Genomic DNA, 17919 nt, shown 5'->3' with positions numbered 1-17919 from the left:
GACCTGAAGACAGCAGCGTTATTGAGTCTGCCTAAGGTCAGATTCCCTGTAACAAAGCCATATATAATTAGACACACCCGTGCCTATACATGTACCTCCACCTAATCTTTACCTATATATTTATATCTGTACAGACTGCACATGCCTAATGTGAAAATCCACAATATAAAATGCTACAAAATCCAAAATCTTTTGAGTGCCCCCACAACACCACAGTGGAAAATTCCATACCTGCCCCCATGTGATGAAACAGTACCCCAAATGATTAAAAATACCATGTAAAATTATCTTCAGGCTATGTGACAAGGTTTAGCTGAAATACAAGTGAATTTTGTGCTTAGAATTAGGTTCCATACCCAAGATATCTCACAATAGATATGCAAATATTCCAATATCCAAAGCACTTCTGGTCCCAGGCATTTTGGACTCCGGAGACGACCTAGGTATCGGTCCGCCGAGTGCTGCCAAGTGCAGGGGGTGGTGCGTATTGTCTCACACTGTGGGAATGTATGGAGCTCAGGTGCTTGACAGTGGCAGCTGGAAAGAGGCTGTTCTCCCTGAGTGTGGGCCGAGGGTAGAGTCCTGTGGGTTGGAATTGCTGGGTTCCGCCCTGAGTCTGAGTCTCAGGACTGGGTGGAGGCTGAGAATCTGCAAGTCTGATAGTCCCCAGGTGACTGACGCTGCTTCTGCTCTTCCGTGGACCCTGCAGTAGGTGTTATATACCAGAGTGGTTGTGTGTGTGTGTGTGTGTTTGTGTGTGTGTGTGTGTGTGAGTGTTACTGCCGCCTGCCCAGGACCCCATGGGCACTTTCAGCAGTGCTTTCTCTGCAGACACCAGAAATCCTGGTGGTCTGAGGGCCCTGCAGGATCTCAAGCTGTGGAAGAAACAAAATCCTTATGTTTTTCAGCCTGACTCAGAGGGGGAAAAGCACAGCCTACCTCGGGGCAGGCAGACCCAGTAAATTCTAATCCTTTTGTCCTTTAGGTAGTGTCCCTGGACAAATGTCCTGCTCCATGATGCAGGGATGATGCTGGCTTTAGGGTTTTCATGAAGCTGATGTATGTGCAGCCCATGTTCAACACGGCTTCTCAGGTTTAGCTATTACGAGTGGAGTTGCTGTAAACACGGGTATGCACCTATCACTGTAACGTGATGTCTTTCACTCTTTCAGGAAGGCACCTAGAAGGGGAAAAATTGGGTCAAATGGAATTTCTAGTTTTAGTGTTCTGAGGAACGTTTACAACTTCCATAGTGGTTATGCTATACATTCTCAATAGCTCTCCCCGCACAGCCTCACCAGCTTTCGTTATTTGATTTCTTAATGATAGCCACTCTTTCTGGAGTAAGATTGACTCTCAGTGATGAATGGATAAGGAAAATATGGTATTTACATACAATGGAGTACTACTCTGCCATAAAGAAGAATAAACTTGAGTCATTGGTAGGAATGTACCTTGAGACCACAATGTTAAATGAAAGAAATCAGACACACAAGCTTAAATATTGCATGGTCTATCTTACATAAAAACCCCAAATATAAATAAAGTGCAAAATAAAGGGTAGTAATAGGAAATAGGGAAATAGATCTTTTGCAAAAGGAGACAAAGAGATGGAGGGAAGGAAGAGAGAGAAGGGAGGGGCTGACTTGGTGGGCTATGTACACATACCAACTTCTCATGGAAAATTTAATCATACATACTGCAAACATGTACTCATAAAAAAATACTTGAAAAAACCCCACTACTTCCCTGTAGGTTAGACTTTTCCATTGATAACTTAGAAATGTGCAGATGAATTTTCAGACCTAAGTTCAAAACTTTACATTTACCCCTATCTGGTTTAGTTTTGCTGGTTTTCATCATCACTGCAGTCTGCCACAGCGCTCCTGAGCCTGGAGGCTGTCCTCTGGCACATCAGTGGCCCCTCACTAGTTCCCAGGTAACCATCTGGCTGCTCCCGCACTGCCATTCCTGACACTGGGCTGCACGTTTTAGTGTGCACAAGGGGTAAGGAAGCAGCGCTGCTCCTGAGGCCAGGGAAGACTTTGACTCATCACCTTTGCAGCTCCAGCTTGAGAAGCAGCTCTCATAGTTTTTACTGAGTCTTTATACTCTAATTGAAAACACCATCTTTAGGGGATGGTGCTGATTTATGAAGTGATAGAGGAAAGAAGGGGTCCCCTGTACTTACCCTGTTGGTCTTTCACCCACCCAAACACTTACTATGTTTAAGTCCAAAGTTGAGGAGACACCAGACCTAACTTATGGTCTCTAATTCCAGAGAGGCCTAAGTGGGGAGCTTTGAGAGGGGGTGCTTGTGGGGCTCTCACCTCACTGACTCTTTTATTCTTTTTGAAACAGGATCTCACTATATAGCCCAGGCTGGCCTCAAACTCATGGTGATCCTCCTGCCTCAGCCTCCCACGTGCTGGGATTACCACCACATCTGGCTCCTCAGTGACTCTTTTCTCCATGAACAAACTATCAAATAGAGAATTTCAGAACAAACTTCTCAAACCATTTAATGTCCTCGAGGCTGGGATAGACTGAGGCCTGAGGGGAACATGGCAAGATGTTTGCCAATAGAAAGCCAGACAAGGTTCTCTGCCGCTTGCCTGGGCTGGCTGGACTGCAAGGTCACCAGGAACTTTCTCTCTTGCAATGTCTGTTCAGAACATTCTGGAAGCATGCTGCATCCTTATACCCGGACTTGTGGTTGTTCCTTCTTTTTTACTTCTGCCCAGATGTCTGATAGGTCTTGGATAAACTGCTGGATCTGACAAGACAGAGACCAGAGTTAACCCTAATTGGTCAGAGGCTTCCCCATTCCAAGATGGATCTCAGTTTACTGCTTTTGTGAGACTGACTTCTTGAGTCGGCCACATTGCCTCATTTGAGTTTTTCTAGGTGACAGGCAGCATCTGGTTTCGCAGATTTAAAACCATACATAGAAATGGGTTGGGACCTCCTAGAGGCAGACACAGCAAGAGGATGAAGAACAGGCTGCAGTCCAACAGAAAGCGCAGGGAAGAAAGAAGATTACAGATGGGACGCTGAATAAAGCATTTAGCAGGCAGGGTCCCTGTGGGTAGGGGCGCCCTCAAGGTGAACTTGGAACCCAGACCTGACTCATGCTCATCATGACAATCTTGGATCTATGCATTAACTTCTGTTTGGAAGAGCTTCCAGTAGGCATGACACAGTGCTGCCTTAGGAGGAGCCCAGCTGAGCTCCTGATGTAGCAGCTCTGGGGAAATCACTTCATCTTTTTGGGACTCAGTTTCCTGCTCCTCCTCCTCTTCCTCCTCCTCTTCCTCTTCTTCCTCTTCCTTCTTTTTTTGATGCTGGGGATTGAAGGCAGGCTCCACCACTGAGCTACACCTCCAGGTCAGTTTCTTTATCTTTATAAAGGGAGAGGTGGGTTGGGGTGTAGCTCAGTGACAGCATGTGCTTAGCACGCATGAGGGCCTGGCTCCAATCCCCAGCACATCATAACTAACTAAAGAAATAAATAATTTTTTTTAAAAAATTAAAGGGAAGGTTGGCCCTGATAGCATCTTGAGTTCAGTTCTAAAACTTCTTTTTCAACTGTCTTGGAAGAGAGCACTACATAGACTTTGTCTCAATCTCTCAACATCCCTGTCAGCTACAGATATAGTTACTATTACTGATAGAGCTCCTATTTTGCAAATGAAGAAACACAGAGCCAACGAATTAAAGCAACTTTCCAAACATTACAGAGAAGACAAATTCAGTATTTCCCACAATGTGCTCTTAGAATAAGTGGCCACGGAGTCCAGAAAGGGCTCGATGGCCAAGCCAAGTGAAGCTTCAGAAATATCATCTGTCTGAGGGTCTCAAAGTGCAGAGCTGTAATAAAGACTTCACCAAATCCTGTACTTTTAAAATCTGCACTTTAAATTACATTTTTCCCAGATGTATTAGTCTGTGGGGGCCTTTCATTCCCCATAGGAAAGAGTATCTTGAAATTGTAGGATTTGCTAAGCAGTTTGGAAAATACCACTGTGGGTAGTTGATTTAAGGGTAGTTCTAGACCCTTCACATTGGAATTGGATTGTCTTGGCCTCTTCCTGAGTTGCACCATGTACCACGTTCCTAGTCCTGTGTAAGATCTGCTTTTGGAGCTGTGCCTATGAGCTGTAGTTGAGTTCACTGAGTGTCTCTAAAGTCTCACCGAGAAATTCTAAATTTCAGTTAGAACTAAGTGTCTGGAAAAGGTATGTTCCCTCTGAGGAAACCTTGTATTTTCTTATTTTGGTACAAAAAGTATATGTTCCTTTATATCTAGTTATCAGGAAGTTCAGAGTCACTAGTATTCCTGCTGTAGGTCCTGATAATCTAAGAAGCCACTATAGTTGCATTTTTCTCTCAAGCCTTGACCTCTGATTTTAACTTATCTGTCTCCAGAGTCCTACTTTTTTTTCCAGGCTACTTGGTTATGTGCATTCCTATCAGTAGGCCAATATCCTATGGGAATGAAGTGAGATATTTTAAGATCACTCTTGGGCAATACAGAGTACTCCTGTAAAGACAAATCAAGGCTGAGGCTTTCTGAATCCAAATTCAGAAAATCATCAAGCATTCAGAAAGCTCACAATCTGGAGTGGACAGATTGGAAGCTCTGATCTGACTGGGGACAGGAAGCTGCAGGTTATCACCTCCTTGAGCACTGTTCTTCGAACCAGTGAAAGGAAGTGGGCTGCAACCCTACTATAGGGGATGGGGTGAACACAGTCAAAACTCTTTTCACAATAATACTAAGACTTCATTAAGCTGTGTGTGTGTGTGTGTGTGTGTGTGTGAGTGTGTGTAGTATTGGGAACTGAACCCAGGGTCTTTGTGCTGAGCTACATGCCTAGCCCTTTTTACAATTTTTAAATTTTTGGGACAGTGTCTCTCTAAGTTGACTGTCGGGGGGAGGGGGCTTGCACTTGTGATCCTCCTGCCTTGGCTTTCAGAGTGCTGAGAATGACTTGCAGCACCACATCCAATTTTACCAAATTGGAACTCAAGAGATATGAAAAGCTCAGCAGAAATGAACTCTGATTGGTCACTGGTAAACTTTAAGAGCATGACAATAACCTGATACCACAAACTTTCTTATCAATCTCCTTCTTTAGATAGTAAAATGATTCTGCTCTAATATGCTTTATGATGAAGGCTGTTTTAGGGGAATCCTTCAGAGATGGTCAGTGGGTAAAACCCTTTGTATTTCATGAGTTTTGCTTTTCTTCTTCTTTTTTAAAAGGGCAGGTGCCTCTCACTCAATTGCTTGTTGGCTTGTGTTTCAGATCTATTTACCAAATCCTTCTTTTGTGCCTACTATGTGCGAGGAATTGTTCTAGACACTGGGAGCAAAACAAGCAAAATCCCAGTCCTCAAGAGCTTTCTGATATTTCACAGTAGAGCTAAAGGCTTTTGCCAAGGAAACAAATAATTATTTAGTCATGGTTCTTTGCATTTGCCGGTGCCATTTTCCAAAAAGTGTGTTGTAACTTTGGTCATGACGTCGGGTGGCACAGCGACGTGGATGATATTAAATACCTGAGTGATGCAGTGACAATCCTAACTCCTTTTCAGTTTTCTTTCCACTGGTTCAAAGAATGCACCAGGTTGGTGATAACACAATTTTAACATTCTCTAAACTTGCCAATTTTCCTTTTTTTAAACAAAGAGTGGGCCTCAAACACAAGCCTTTAGCAAGTCCCAGGGCCTCACAGAATTTAATAAGGATGTTTTTGTACAGCTAGCTAATATTGGCTCCCTGCTCTTGCCCTGTAGTTTGGGACCATTGGCACTGATGAAATGGTTCTCAGACCGTGGCACCTGGCCTAGCAGCGCCACTTGGGAACTTGTTGAATATACAAATTCATGGTTCTCTTTTCAGACGACTGAGTCACAGACTGGGGGGTGGGGCTCAGCACAGGCCTCGTGCCTCTCCAGGTGAGTCTGATGCTGTTCACAGGTGACAGCCGCTGCTCTGTCTGTTAGTTTCTCTGCTCAGCCAGTCAAGAACCTCCTTGGCTAGGCCTCCCTCGGCCCCAGCACCCACATCCGCCTACCATGTCCAGCTGTTTGTGAGTGTCCTCCACCGACACCTGGGAGGCCTCCTTCAGCTGCTTGCTTACAATCTGGAAGAGGTTCAGCGTTGCCATCTTAATGGTGCCCAGCAGGAGGGTCTTCTTAGCGGCAGTGTTCTGGATGTGCGCCCAGCGAGACTCCTGGGGAGGGAATGTGGGAGCATGTGAGTGCGGTGTGCGTGTGTATATTGTGTGTGCACACACCAGGGGTTGCGGCTCACACACCCGAGGCCCCGGAGCCTCGCACCCCAGCCCTCGTGCGCTGGGACCCTCACCCAGACAATGACGTCGCTGCGGGCGCGGTCGAAGCGCATCTGCAGCCTCGCCAGCTCGTTGTTGTGCTGTAGGATCTCATCGTCCTTCTCCTCCATGTACCGCGCCAGCCGTGCCTTGGCGCGCTCGATCTTCTCCTGGCCCTCCTGTGCCGACTGCATGAGGTCGTGGTGCATGCTCACCAGTGTCTTGTAGCGTCCAATCACCTCATGGATCTCCTCAAACTGAAGCGGGTAGAGGGTTTGGTCACTACTCTGTCAGACCCCTGGGGACCGAAGCCGTGGTCTTAGCTGGCTGACCCTTGACCTGGACATGTGGATGCCTGCTCATTTAGGCTCCTGGCCAGGAGCAAGGGCACAGACGGTGAGGAAATAGGGGTCCTGATACCGGCTTCTCCTGGGTTTGTATGGGCCATGGCCCGGATGTTGGGGATATGCACAATTGAACAGGGGCTGTCAGCCTTCACTGTGTCTTAGATTATCTGGGGAGTTTTAAAAGGTTACCAACAAGTTCTACCCCCAGAGATTCAGATTAATAACAGACTTGAGGTGGCCTCTGGCATCTGAAGTTTGCAAAAGATCCCCCACGTGATTCTAGCCCAGAGCTGAGAACTGTGGGTGCGAGGCATCTGGAGATGTTTCCCAGGGCAGTCATTCTCCTAGTCACAAGAATTTCCCAAGAGCAACTTACGAGCCAGGGGCTGTGCTACAGGGACGTAACAGGAGATAAGAAAGCCAGACCCTGTTCTTCTTAAGCTGACAGCTTGTGATGTAACGGGAGAACAGACAGAGAAGTAAACAGTGGGGTACCACACAGAGGATAAGCCTTATCTAGGCTTAGGGCAGGCGGCACAGAGTGGTCAGTGACCTTGAGCACGGTGCTCTCTGGCAGTTGTTCTACGTTTTCTGGGGGAGCAGCTGGGCTGGAGAGGGGCAGCGCAGCGTGGGAGGTGGCCTGCCACGCTCAGCTCACCTTTTCCATTTTGGTCCATGCCACTCTGGCTCTAACTGGCAGTCCCCACCCAAACAGAATAGAAGCCATGCGACCCACTCACTTTAGACAGGGTCCTGATCTCCAGTTCCCTGAGACCCATTCAGCTCCCCTGGGGCTTAGCACTGTGTGACTTCCAGCCACTCGGAGGCACTCCCCAAACAGACACTTCCAGTGAGAGGTTAGTGTCCTGGAAACTGCCCTGCTGGCCTCTCTCCAAATGCGCCTCTTGGGAAAGGATCACCCAAAGCAGGATGGGAAGAGGCAGGACTCACCAGGAAAGGTTTCCTGGGAGAAGAGATGGTGGAAATGAGACGAGGTCTGAGCAGGGGATTGCCAGGCAAAAGCAGGTGGGGAAGGTGAGGCAGGGCTATGGGGAGAGGGAGCGGCGTGGGTAAAGACACATGAGGCTTTGTGCAGCATGTTGGGGGTGCTCAAGGTCGTGTAGTTGATGGCCTGAGCTCCAGAGGAAGAGCAAGAGATGGACCTGGAGAACTTTAAAAAAAAATGTCACACGTGGCGGGGCAAGCCTATAACCCCAGCCACTTGGAGACTGAGGCCGTCTGGGCGACTTATCAAAACTGTCTCAAAATAAAAATAAAAAGAGCTGAAGTCGTGGGACAGTGCTCCCTGGGCTTAATCCCCACTATGGGGGTGGGGAATGGCTCCTTTGTAAACTATGGAAAGAGTGTGAACTTTGCTACTAAAGAATTTTAAGAGACTGAGAAATAACTTCATGTCCATATTTCCTAAAGTTTGCCAGGTGCGCAATGCAACCGCACACAGAGCTAAAGTGAGTGGACTATATCAGAGCTCCCAGGAGGAACCGCGAAATCTCGTTCTCATGTGGAAAGGACCCACGGGGTGAATTAAAGTAGGTCCAACTGTCCAAGAGGGGGCCATTTGAGCATTAATAAGAATAAGATTGAAAGATACTAAATATAATACAAAGCCCGCAAGAATGCTAAAAGTTACTGGTCATTTTTGGAGGAGGGATGGAAAACCAGTTCATTATTCCAAACACCATAAAGATGTAAGCATTAAAAAATAAAAAGAAGAAGCAAGCATTTAATCAGCTTTTTCTCTAAGTAAATGACCATGGAAAAATTCTCCTTTTTACCTGTTTTTAAACAGCAGTGGAGACATTCAGTATATCCTTATGCTCAGAATAATATCTCTGAATAATGTCTGTGACAAGAAACACTTACAGCATAAGGAAACCAGTTTGGACCTTGATTAGAATAAACCATTTGTACAAAAAGCATTATTACAATAACTACTTGGACATCTGATACTAAGGAATAGTTATCATTTTTTAACAGGTACCATCCAACAATGATATTGCTGTTATATTAAAAGGAGTTTTCATATTTCAGAGATAAAAACTGAAATATGTAGGGGTGAAAAAATATCATTTGTTTCGAAAAGGCGGCAGCAGGAAGATGTGGGGGATAGGACTAAGATTATCGCTGAACTTGTTGATGAGTCATGGGTATTCAATAGACTATTTTCTGTATTTCTATTAATGAGTTATCCAAAATGTAAAGTTTCTTTAAAATATTGATTGATACAGGACAGTTGCATAGGAAGAGTAATTTCTCAGGTTCTTAGCACAGTAGAATAACAATAATTGACAACAATTAATAATCATGTCATGAGCAATACAAATCACATATATACAGTGAAGTGTCACACTGGACTCTGTAAATATATAAATTATTATGTGAAAATTAAATATAAAAATATACTTAAAATTATTGAAAAAAGCGGGTAACAGAAGGATATGCCTAATATGTTTATGGGAAGGGGATATGTTGCAAAGTAGTACAGACAAGCATGAAATTTAGAAACTTAAAAATTAGGATACTGGCTACTCCCAAGAGAGGGGAGGAATAATGTGATGTGGAAGGACACACAGAGCTTTCAGTTACCAGCTGTGGTTCTTTTTTTTTTAGTATCAGGAGTCAAACTCAGGACCTCGCTCTTGCTAGGCAGGCGCTGTGGTGCTGAGCTCTATCCCCAGCCTACCAGCAATGTTTCATTTAAGAAAAAAATTGGGAAAATATTAGGATTTGACAAAGCTGTGTGGTGAGCTCTTGGGTTATGTGTTTCTCTAGACTTTCTAGTATGCTTAAAGCATTTTGAACAAAATAAAATGAGAGAGACAGGCAGGCAGACAGACGCAGACACAGAGAGAGATACCAGGAGGGCTGTAGGACATGAGCAGTCTGACTGGGGATGACACGGAGTTGAACTGCAGATGAAGTTCACTGAATAAGGAAGGGGCAGGGGCTGGATTCCAGAAATACTTCGGAGGCGGAATTGCCCAGCTCTGCTGATGGATGGCTGTGGAGCTGAGCTGGGGGAGGAGTGGACGATGAGGTCCGGGTTTAGGCAGGGCTTCGGGGGGTGGGTGGTCACTTACCAGCATGGGACACACGGGCAGCAGACCTGGCCTGGGGGTAGCAAGAAGCAGTGGGGTTGCGGACAAGACAAGTTAGGCTCAGGGGCTGGTGCTTAGAAGAGACACCTCAGCCAGTGTTCTCTGTTCTAAGATAACCATGTTACCAGCTCCGATCTCAAGACATGTCTCACACTGTATCTGCTGCTTTCATGCAGCCGTCTTTTCTCCTCCCTTCCCCGAAAAACCGCCTCTAATCCTCAAGTGAACGATTTATCTCACAGTACATAGGACCTTAGAGGGGAGGAAATGACACAGATTTGGGATTCGTGTATAAATAAATTAGGTTAGTGTTTCTACGTAGAAGCTGCAGGGGCTTAAAAAAGCTGTGTGCCCTCTGTCTGCCTGTGCCCCCACAGGACACTGACCCAGGCCCCTGTTGCTGGCCTCATGGGAGAGGAGGGGACAGTCACTGAGGTGGTCGCATCACAGTCAAGGGAAAACGTAGACTTCATGGAGGAGCAGTGAGAGCGTGCGGGAGGCTTGGCTGGGAAGAGGGCCGCAAAGTTCCCCAAGCTCTGCCAGCAGGAAAGCGGGTGTCTGGGGGACTGGGGGACCGACAGAAGGGAGGTGAAAGTCACAGGCCCTTCCACTTCCGAGCCGAGAGGTCTTATGTGGGCTACCTAACCTCCTGAGCCTCAGAGCCCCAGTGTAAAGGGAGCAGGGGGTACTTTCCCCACTGGGCTAATGAGAGGATGGACTGCAGACCTCGCGGCATTTGCAAAGCACAGCCTGGTGTATGCATGGTGCATCTTAAGCACTCCAGCTCTGTGGTAGGTTGGGTACTTTTCCTCTCTGCAGTTTACTCTCAAATAAACAAAAGACACCAGGAAGGAGGGGGAGGTAAGGATGGGTGTGGGCCTCATGCTGATGTAGGCAAAGCTTAACACTGGTGCTCCAGAACCACATCCCCCAACACACACACACACACGCCTTCAGACAGACACAGCCACGGACACATGTGGAGACATGAACACACAACTCACATGGAGACATTTACCTGGTCGTCATAAACACGGACACACAATGATATACCACCTGTCCCCCGACAAAGCCGGGGCCTTTATCAGCTGTGCCTGTGTGTGACCACCACGGGGGCCCCAGAAGGACCCCAAGCACCAGCCCATGGTCCAGGCCACCGGGAGAATGATGGGGAAGGTGTGGAGGTGGGACCCACCTCGGAGTTCTCCACCACTTTCTCCAGGTACTTGTTGAAGATGGAGTAGTCCTGCAGCTTGCTGTTCAGCCGCTGGTGCTCCAGCCGGAGGGCCGCCATGTCCTGCTTGGCCTTGGCCAGCTCCCGCAGGTGACTCCGCTTGAGCTCCCGCTCCTTATTGGCTTTCTTCAGGGCACGGATCCGCTTCTGGTCGTTCTCCTGGGATGAGAGAGGCAGCATGGGTCAAGCAGCCTTGCCGTGCCCTCCCTGGGGCTTCTGCCTGCTGGGGGCTGGTGATGCCCTTAGCCCTTGCCTTTCTGCTGAGCCCAGACCTTGCCGGGTCACCCATGTCGGAAAGAGGTATGGAGGGAAAAGGGTGATGTGAAGCTAGGTTTTGGTTATCTGAAGCTAGTTCTTGAAGCCAAGGGATTTCTGTGAACTGAGATACAGCTCAGGAGGCTGTGGAAACAGAGGTTTAGTTCAAAGTCAAGACACAGTTTTCTGAGGGGCAGACAGGAAATGACTCAGATTCTGTGGGATTGGGGCTCTAGACTTCAGAGAGCAGACAAAGGAGAACCTAGGAGTGAAAGGATGGAGGAAACCCATATTGCAGTGGGCTCAGGGCCTGGAAAGAACTCCAGCCTGGGAAGGCTGAGAAAGTCCAGAAGTGGGAGCTGGAGCCCTTCTGACAGAGCCTGCCTTGTTTCTGCTCTGAGGAGCGGCCATCTGTCATGGGGCAGATGGCTGCGCCAGGGTTGGGAAGCCCGGATTTTCTCCTGATTTGAGACTCAGTGCCTCAACTTCTCCAAACATAGGAATGTGAAACAGCAGCCCCTTTCTTCCTTGAAAACTGCAGGCAACGGTGATTAACTACACAAAGATAAGACTTGTTCCCAGGAGCTCAGATTAGCACCAGCGGGGGCTGGAGGAGATGGTTCAGAAAGGAAGTCTTTTTTTGCGGGGGGAGGCATGTCCAGAAAGGAAGAATGAGGCTCCGCTCCTGCAGTCAAAGTCCACTTCTTCCTTCTGCAAAGCCCACTCCTGCACTGCTCTGCTGTGCCCCCTTTCCCCTCTGAAGGGCTCTGGTGACTCTACATGCACGGGCAGGTGTGATGGCAGCATCTGGAGAACACAGAGGTATGCACATGGAGGACTTGTGCTCTGCCACGTAAGCACAGGAGGAGACAGGAGCCCTCAACTATTGGTTTGCAAATCCACCTGTGAATTAAAATCATCTGGGGAGCTTTAACAATACTGTAGGTGCCTGGCCCCAACCCCAGGCCTACTGAAAGCAAAGAGAGGAGAGTTACTGCAGTCTTGTATTTGTAACAAGCTCTACAGGGTGCCAAAGCTTCTGACCCTCAGAAAATCATGTGGAACACGCTCCACCACAAATCTCCTGCTACCCCAACCACTCCACCAGCTTTTCTCTGGCTACTAAAATGGACTGGATCTCAGGAGAATGTGCCCAGATTGCCAACTTCCTGACCTGCATGGTTAGGACAGAGTGTGACAAGGAGGCTTAAGAGCAGGTCCTTTGAAGGGCAGGGCAGCAATTAGTCCTCATGCAGCCAGGCTGGGACAGAAGCAGATCCAGATATATCTGGATTTTAAGATGATTAAATCCCAAGAGGCTGAGGCAGGAGGATTGCAAGTTTAAGCCCAGCCTAGGCAAATTAGGAAGCTCTGTCTCAAAATAAAAATTTAAAGAGGGCTAGTAAGGAAAGGCCCTGGGTTCAGTCCACAGTAACACACGCATACACACATATACACACACGCACAATTGTTTCTCTGCAGCATGATCCTTCATCAGTCCCCACCTTCGGCTCAAGGAGAAAAAAGTAGTGTATAGGAGACTAAAACCTCCGTTTACTTCACTGTACCCCCAAGTGCTTATCCATGACATGTACCTCCATCTACCTATCCATCCACTCGTCTATCCACCTGTTCATCCACCCATCCATCCATCCATCCATCCACCTGTCCGTCTGTCCACCCATCCACCCATCCATCCATCCATCCATCCATCCATCCATTGACTGGATTACCTGTATGGCAAGGAAACAGGACACAGCCAGGGGAGGGGTGGAGATGAGGGTAAACAGGAAATTGCAATCATCGCGATGTGGGGAGATAAAAGGATGCCTATGGAAGCACCAGCATAACTGGAGCACTGAGAATAATACTTTTAACCCAGTGAGAAGCCTGCAAGACTGAGGAGGAAGAGGAGGGACAATTTGCCAGTCTGCACAGTAGGACTCCCCTGGCAGGCTGCAGCCCGTACCCTTCGTACCTGGATGAACTGCTCAAATTTCTGGATGTGGGCCTTCAGCTGCTCTTCCTTGATGCCCAGCTCCTCCCAGCGCAGCTTCAGGGTTTCCATTCTGCGCTTGAATGTCTTGACGGGTGCAGGAGCAGAGAGGTCAGGACAACTCCTGACAGGAGTACCCAGAAGACCGCAGCACCCCCATCCCAAAGTCTCTATTCCCAGAGGTAGGGAGGCCTCCCACTCTCTACCCTGTGCCTGGCTCAGATTGAGCATCCCAGGACACTGAGATCCCAAGACTTAGATCTTTTCTGTTCTCCCCAGTGGAAAGAAGTCAGAACCACTGGCCAGAACCCCAGCTCTAACCAGCACCCCCAGCAAGATGGGGGATGTCTCTCTGCGTCCCAGTCAGCTCCCCTCCTATTCTGCACAGCGCTCCCACTCCTGCGCTCCTTCATCTCACCTCCTTCTTTTCTTCCATAGCCTCATGCATGACGATGGCCTCCTTCTTCTTCTCCAGGAGCCGGATGGATGGGGATTCTGATTGCTCATCAAAAGTGGGGAATTTCCTGCCCAAGACATGGGCAAGAGAAACCAGTGGGTTATGAGGCTGAGGCAGGAAGTGACCGGGTGGGGAAGGAAAGGGCTCTTCTCCCCAACCTGAGCGAAAGGAGGATGTGTTGAGAAAGCGGGTCCCGTGCCTGTGTTAGGGGAGCGAGTGAGGGCTGGGTGATGGGGGGCTGGCGTCGGAGATTGGGGCTGGGAGACTGGGGGTGCCGGGACAGGAACTGAGGGGCTAGGTGGTCGGTGGCGCATGGGCTGGGCGAAGGGGTGGGCAGACCAGGCCCCAGACACTCACTGTAGCAGCTGCAGCAGCCGCTCCCCATATTGCAGCCGGAAGTACTCCACCAGGTCTTCCTCTTCCATGATGCCCAGACTCATAGTGGCGGTGACTTAACCGCCCAGGCGGCGAGTCTCCACAGTGAGGGAGCCACCGGAAGTGGGGTGGGTCGGGGTGGTGGGGATCGGGGTGGTGCCTGGGCTCTGGCTCTCCTCTGCTTGTGCTTTCAGAGTCGCACAGAGGGGAGGTGTTTGAGAGACACGGCAGAAGCCAACTAGAGGCCCAGGGTGGGCAGCTCAGGACCAGGCGTGGGGTGGTGATGGGAGATGTGGTTACCTAGCAACAGGTTGCTTAGTTCTGCGGGCAACTCCTGGAACCCGGGCTTTGCCCTCTGACCTCCGCTCCCAATCACCCCGCGTTCCTGAGGCCCAGCTCGCGCCGTTCCTCCAGCAGGAGGCGGTCATGGGGCGCTGGGAGGAGGCCCGTGCGCGGCTCCCGCGGGGCTGCTCCAAGTTTTGAGATGGAAGGAAGTGGGGGGAGGAGGAGAAAGGACAGAAAATAGGGAAAAGGAAAAAAGAAAGAACGAGCGAAGGGAAGAGAGAAGAAATGGAAAAAGAAAAAATGCCGAAACACAGACCCGTGAATTAACGACGATTAAACAGTTCATTAACGAAGACTGGTGACCGCATTCCTCCATCCCATCCGCGCACGGAAACTCATTCAGCCCGCGGGTAAATGCGAGGCCGTGGCTGCGGCGGTTGCCTGCGGCTTGGCTCGAGCTGGACCCGGCGGTGACCTCACCTGGCCGCCGACCGGCGCTCGCCGCTCCGCCTCGCTTCTGAGTCTGGGGTGCAGGGGGTCTCGCGCTGGGGCGGGTCCCGCGCTCAGCAGCCCACCCCGCCTCATTGCCGGTCCTCTGGCGCCCCCTTCTGGCCCTTCTCACCCGCGCTCAATCCCGGCCCGGAAGGAGGAGGGACCGGTGACGGCCCCGCTGGCCCCCCACCCCCGCCCGGGTCTTGCCACCGCCCCCCCGGCCCCGCCTACTGTGCAGAACCTCCGCTCCAGAACCGGCTGTAACACACGCCCCGTCGCTTCTGTCCAGGCTGCGGGGCTCAGCAGAGTCCAAGGGCAAAGCCCACCCGCCCCCATTCTCACCCTAACCCCCTGAACCTGAGATGCCGCTTCTGCACCCGGGTGTCGCAGAGGCAACAGGAACAGCACCAGTGCTTCCAGCCTCCGCAAAGGGGCGTGTTTCTCTCCTTGTTTATCCCGAGAACCTGGCACAGTCAGGGGCTTCCTGCCCTTGCCCCTGAGGTGGCAGCTCAGTTTTGGGCGGGACGAGCGATGCCAGCGCTTGCGGGACAGCCTGCTTCTGGAATCCCGTCTGCTCGGTGTACAGTAAGCCGCTTCCTCGCCGGGTGTTGAACGGCGGCGGCGGCTGGAGTGGGGCAGGGGCGGGTGGGTCCGTACTCGGTGGCCCGTCCAGGCGGACGACAGCCTCTTCTGCGCCTGTGTCCCCTCAGGCCTGCAAGCTCTTTCTGCTGCCTCATTGGATGCCTTGTCTGAGTTATGAGGCTCTCCCATCACCCTGCTGTGGGGTCCCCCCGCGTGGAGCGAGGCGCAGGCTGGTTCGTGAGAGCCCTCCCTTCTCCTCTCCCTTCATCGCCTCCCTGGGAAGCCCTGCTCCCCATCCCCCACCCCGGGGATTGAACCCGGGGCCTTCACACTGAGCTACATCTCCCAGATCCTTTTGTTTATTTTACTTTATTTTTGAGACAGGGTCTTGCCAAGTCCCTGATTTGCCCAGAGTGCCCCCGCACTTGTGATCCTTCTGTCTCTGGGGTAAAATCTACTAGATTTAGGTTAATCATCTAATGGATTTAGGTTGCTGAAAACCAATAGATACATTTTGATTTCTGTCCTGTTTCCTCCTCCCTCTAAAACAGTCAGCTGCTTAAAAGGAGAGGGGAGGGGAAAGCTATCAGGAGAGAAAAGATACAGGGTTAGGCAAGCATAGGCCTGAGTTTGATCCCTAGTATCACAGCATCAAGTATTACTATTCTGACACACAGGCCAGCCTTGCTGAGTGCACAATCTCCCTGCTCTCCTGGGAGATTCCCCTCCAGGCATTGATCAGGAGTCTTTTGCTCTATCTTGCGGCTCCACCTGGGGCCTCCAAGGTCACTGTGGTGGTGGTGTGGGGGAGCCCCATCTCCTACCCCTGCTCTGAAACACATCACTACCTCCACTTACTGAGCTCCGGTGGGAACAGGGCACATGGCTACTTACACTGCAAGGGACTAGAAATGAAGTTTCCAGGAAGAGGAAATTATTGTGATGAACATCGAACCAGTTGTGTTCTTGTTGAGAATTAAAATGGTGTTTGGAAATAAGCTAAGAACAGAACGTAATAAAGAACCTAATGGCAGACAAAGGAGGAGAAAAGGAAATACCACAACCATAATTTTTGTTTTTTGAGAGAGGGTCTGGCTTTGTACTTCAGGCTGGCCTTGAACTCACTATGGAGCCCAGGCTGGCCTTGAGCTCATGGCAATCCTCCTGCCTCAGCCTCCCGAGTGCTGGGATTACAGGCATGCACCACCATGCCCGGTGCCATAATTTTACATATAAAAATCTTAAGGGAAACATTATTCAATTTAATTTGGTCCATATAATCTCCTGGCTCTCCTGGAAAATTCTCTCTTTTTCAGTGACCAGGGATGTAGGTCCTTTCCATCTTCCACTGCCATCATATCAGCATGCCCTCTCAGTTAAACAAATGATTTCAAAAGAATAATTCACCTAGACCATAAATTACAAAATGATTTAATATTTGAAAATCTATTAATAAAGTTAGTTCTATCAATATGTCTCAAGAGAAAAGGGTTGCAATCACTGTGATTGAGGTCCACCTGGCACAGAAATCTTCAACATTCATCTTCTAAAAAAATACTACTAGCATAAAATGCCAGTGTGTTAACCTGATCCAAAACTTGAAAACCCAATAGAAAACATGAACATTTCTGTTAAAGATAATCTTGTTATAGACACGACAGGCTTTCTGCTGTCACTCCAATCATTTAACATTGTTTTGGATGTTCTAGCTATTACACAAAAAGGGAAGAAAATTAAGATTTTCTTTTTCTTTCTTTTTTTTTTACACTGTGGCAGATGCTGTGATCATGCACTGTGAAAATCTAGGAGAATGATTAATTAATTAAAATACTTTGAATTTTATGTGATACTATGTAATTTATTAGAAGAATGAAGTTGATTTATATGCATGGACATGGAGAAGTTTTAATGATAAATTATGTGACCAAAGCCAGATGCAGAGCAGTATGTGTAATGTGATTGTGTGGGGGGTGGAGGTGTGTGGGGGGTGGAGGTGCATGGAGAAAGAGCTGTAGAAGGATATTTACGAGACCTCCACAGACAGGAAGGCATGGAGGTGTAGGAGGTTGTTTTCAACAGATTTTTCTTTTTTTTTTTTTTTTAAACCTTTACATTGTTGTTAGTTCATATTGTCCTGTATTTTTTATTTCTTTTCAGTGACTGTGTATATTAGTTATGTAATTTTGAAAAAAAAAACTATAAAAGAAAAATATATACGTTTGTATTGGAAGCTACAAAAGAATGTTCTTAGAAGTCTAGCAAGAGCTATACAGGATTCTACAAAGAAAACACAGGGCTGGAGGGTGTAGCTCAATGCTTAGCCAGTACAAGGCCCTGGATTTGATTCTCAGCACTAAACAGATAAGCAAAAAACAAAATTTTTAATGAGAAATGGAAAAGAAGACTTCTCTAGACTTAGAGCATTTCTGAGTGACA

General features: G+C 48.6%; 1 protein-coding gene across 1 annotated transcript; it reads right to left on the bottom strand.

Annotated features, from left to right (window-relative positions):
* Window positions 1-2496: 2496 nt before the first annotated feature.
* Window positions 2497-15333, bottom strand: Ccdc42 (coiled-coil domain containing 42). Its single transcript, XM_005399393.2, has 7 exons — window positions 14107-15333; window positions 13711-13816; window positions 13275-13379; window positions 11003-11200; window positions 6377-6598; window positions 6084-6242; window positions 2497-2776 (listed from the first exon to the last, which is right to left on the bottom strand). Exons 1-7 carry the CDS (start codon window positions 14187-14189, stop codon window positions 2699-2701), a joined length of 951 nt encoding a protein of 316 aa, XP_005399450.1. The 5' UTR covers window positions 14190-15333; the 3' UTR covers window positions 2497-2698.
* Window positions 15334-17919: the final 2586 nt, after the last annotated feature.

This window comes from Chinchilla lanigera, unplaced genomic scaffold (assembly GCF_000276665.1).
Source record: "Chinchilla lanigera isolate Chin_1 unplaced genomic scaffold, ChiLan1.0 scaffold00066, whole genome shotgun sequence".
NCBI classification, from domain to species: domain Eukaryota; kingdom Metazoa; phylum Chordata; class Mammalia; order Rodentia; family Chinchillidae; genus Chinchilla; species Chinchilla lanigera.
Note: the sequence above shows the minus strand (reverse complement) of the source record. Positions and strands in the feature narration are given on the sequence as shown.

Coding starts and splice junctions, on each gene's coding strand:
- Ccdc42 (XM_005399393.2), bottom strand. CDS start 14,189: ATGAGTCTGGGCATCATGGAAGAGGAAGACCTGGTGGAGTACTTCCGG. Junction 13,380..13,710: donor CTATGGAAGAAAAGAAGGAG/GTGAGATGAAGG, acceptor GCACCCGTCAAG/ACATTCAAGCGCAGAATGGA. Junction 6,243..6,376: donor GCAGCGACGTCATTGTCTGG/GTGAGGGTCCCA, acceptor TTCCCTCCCCAG/GAGTCTCGCTGGGCGCACAT.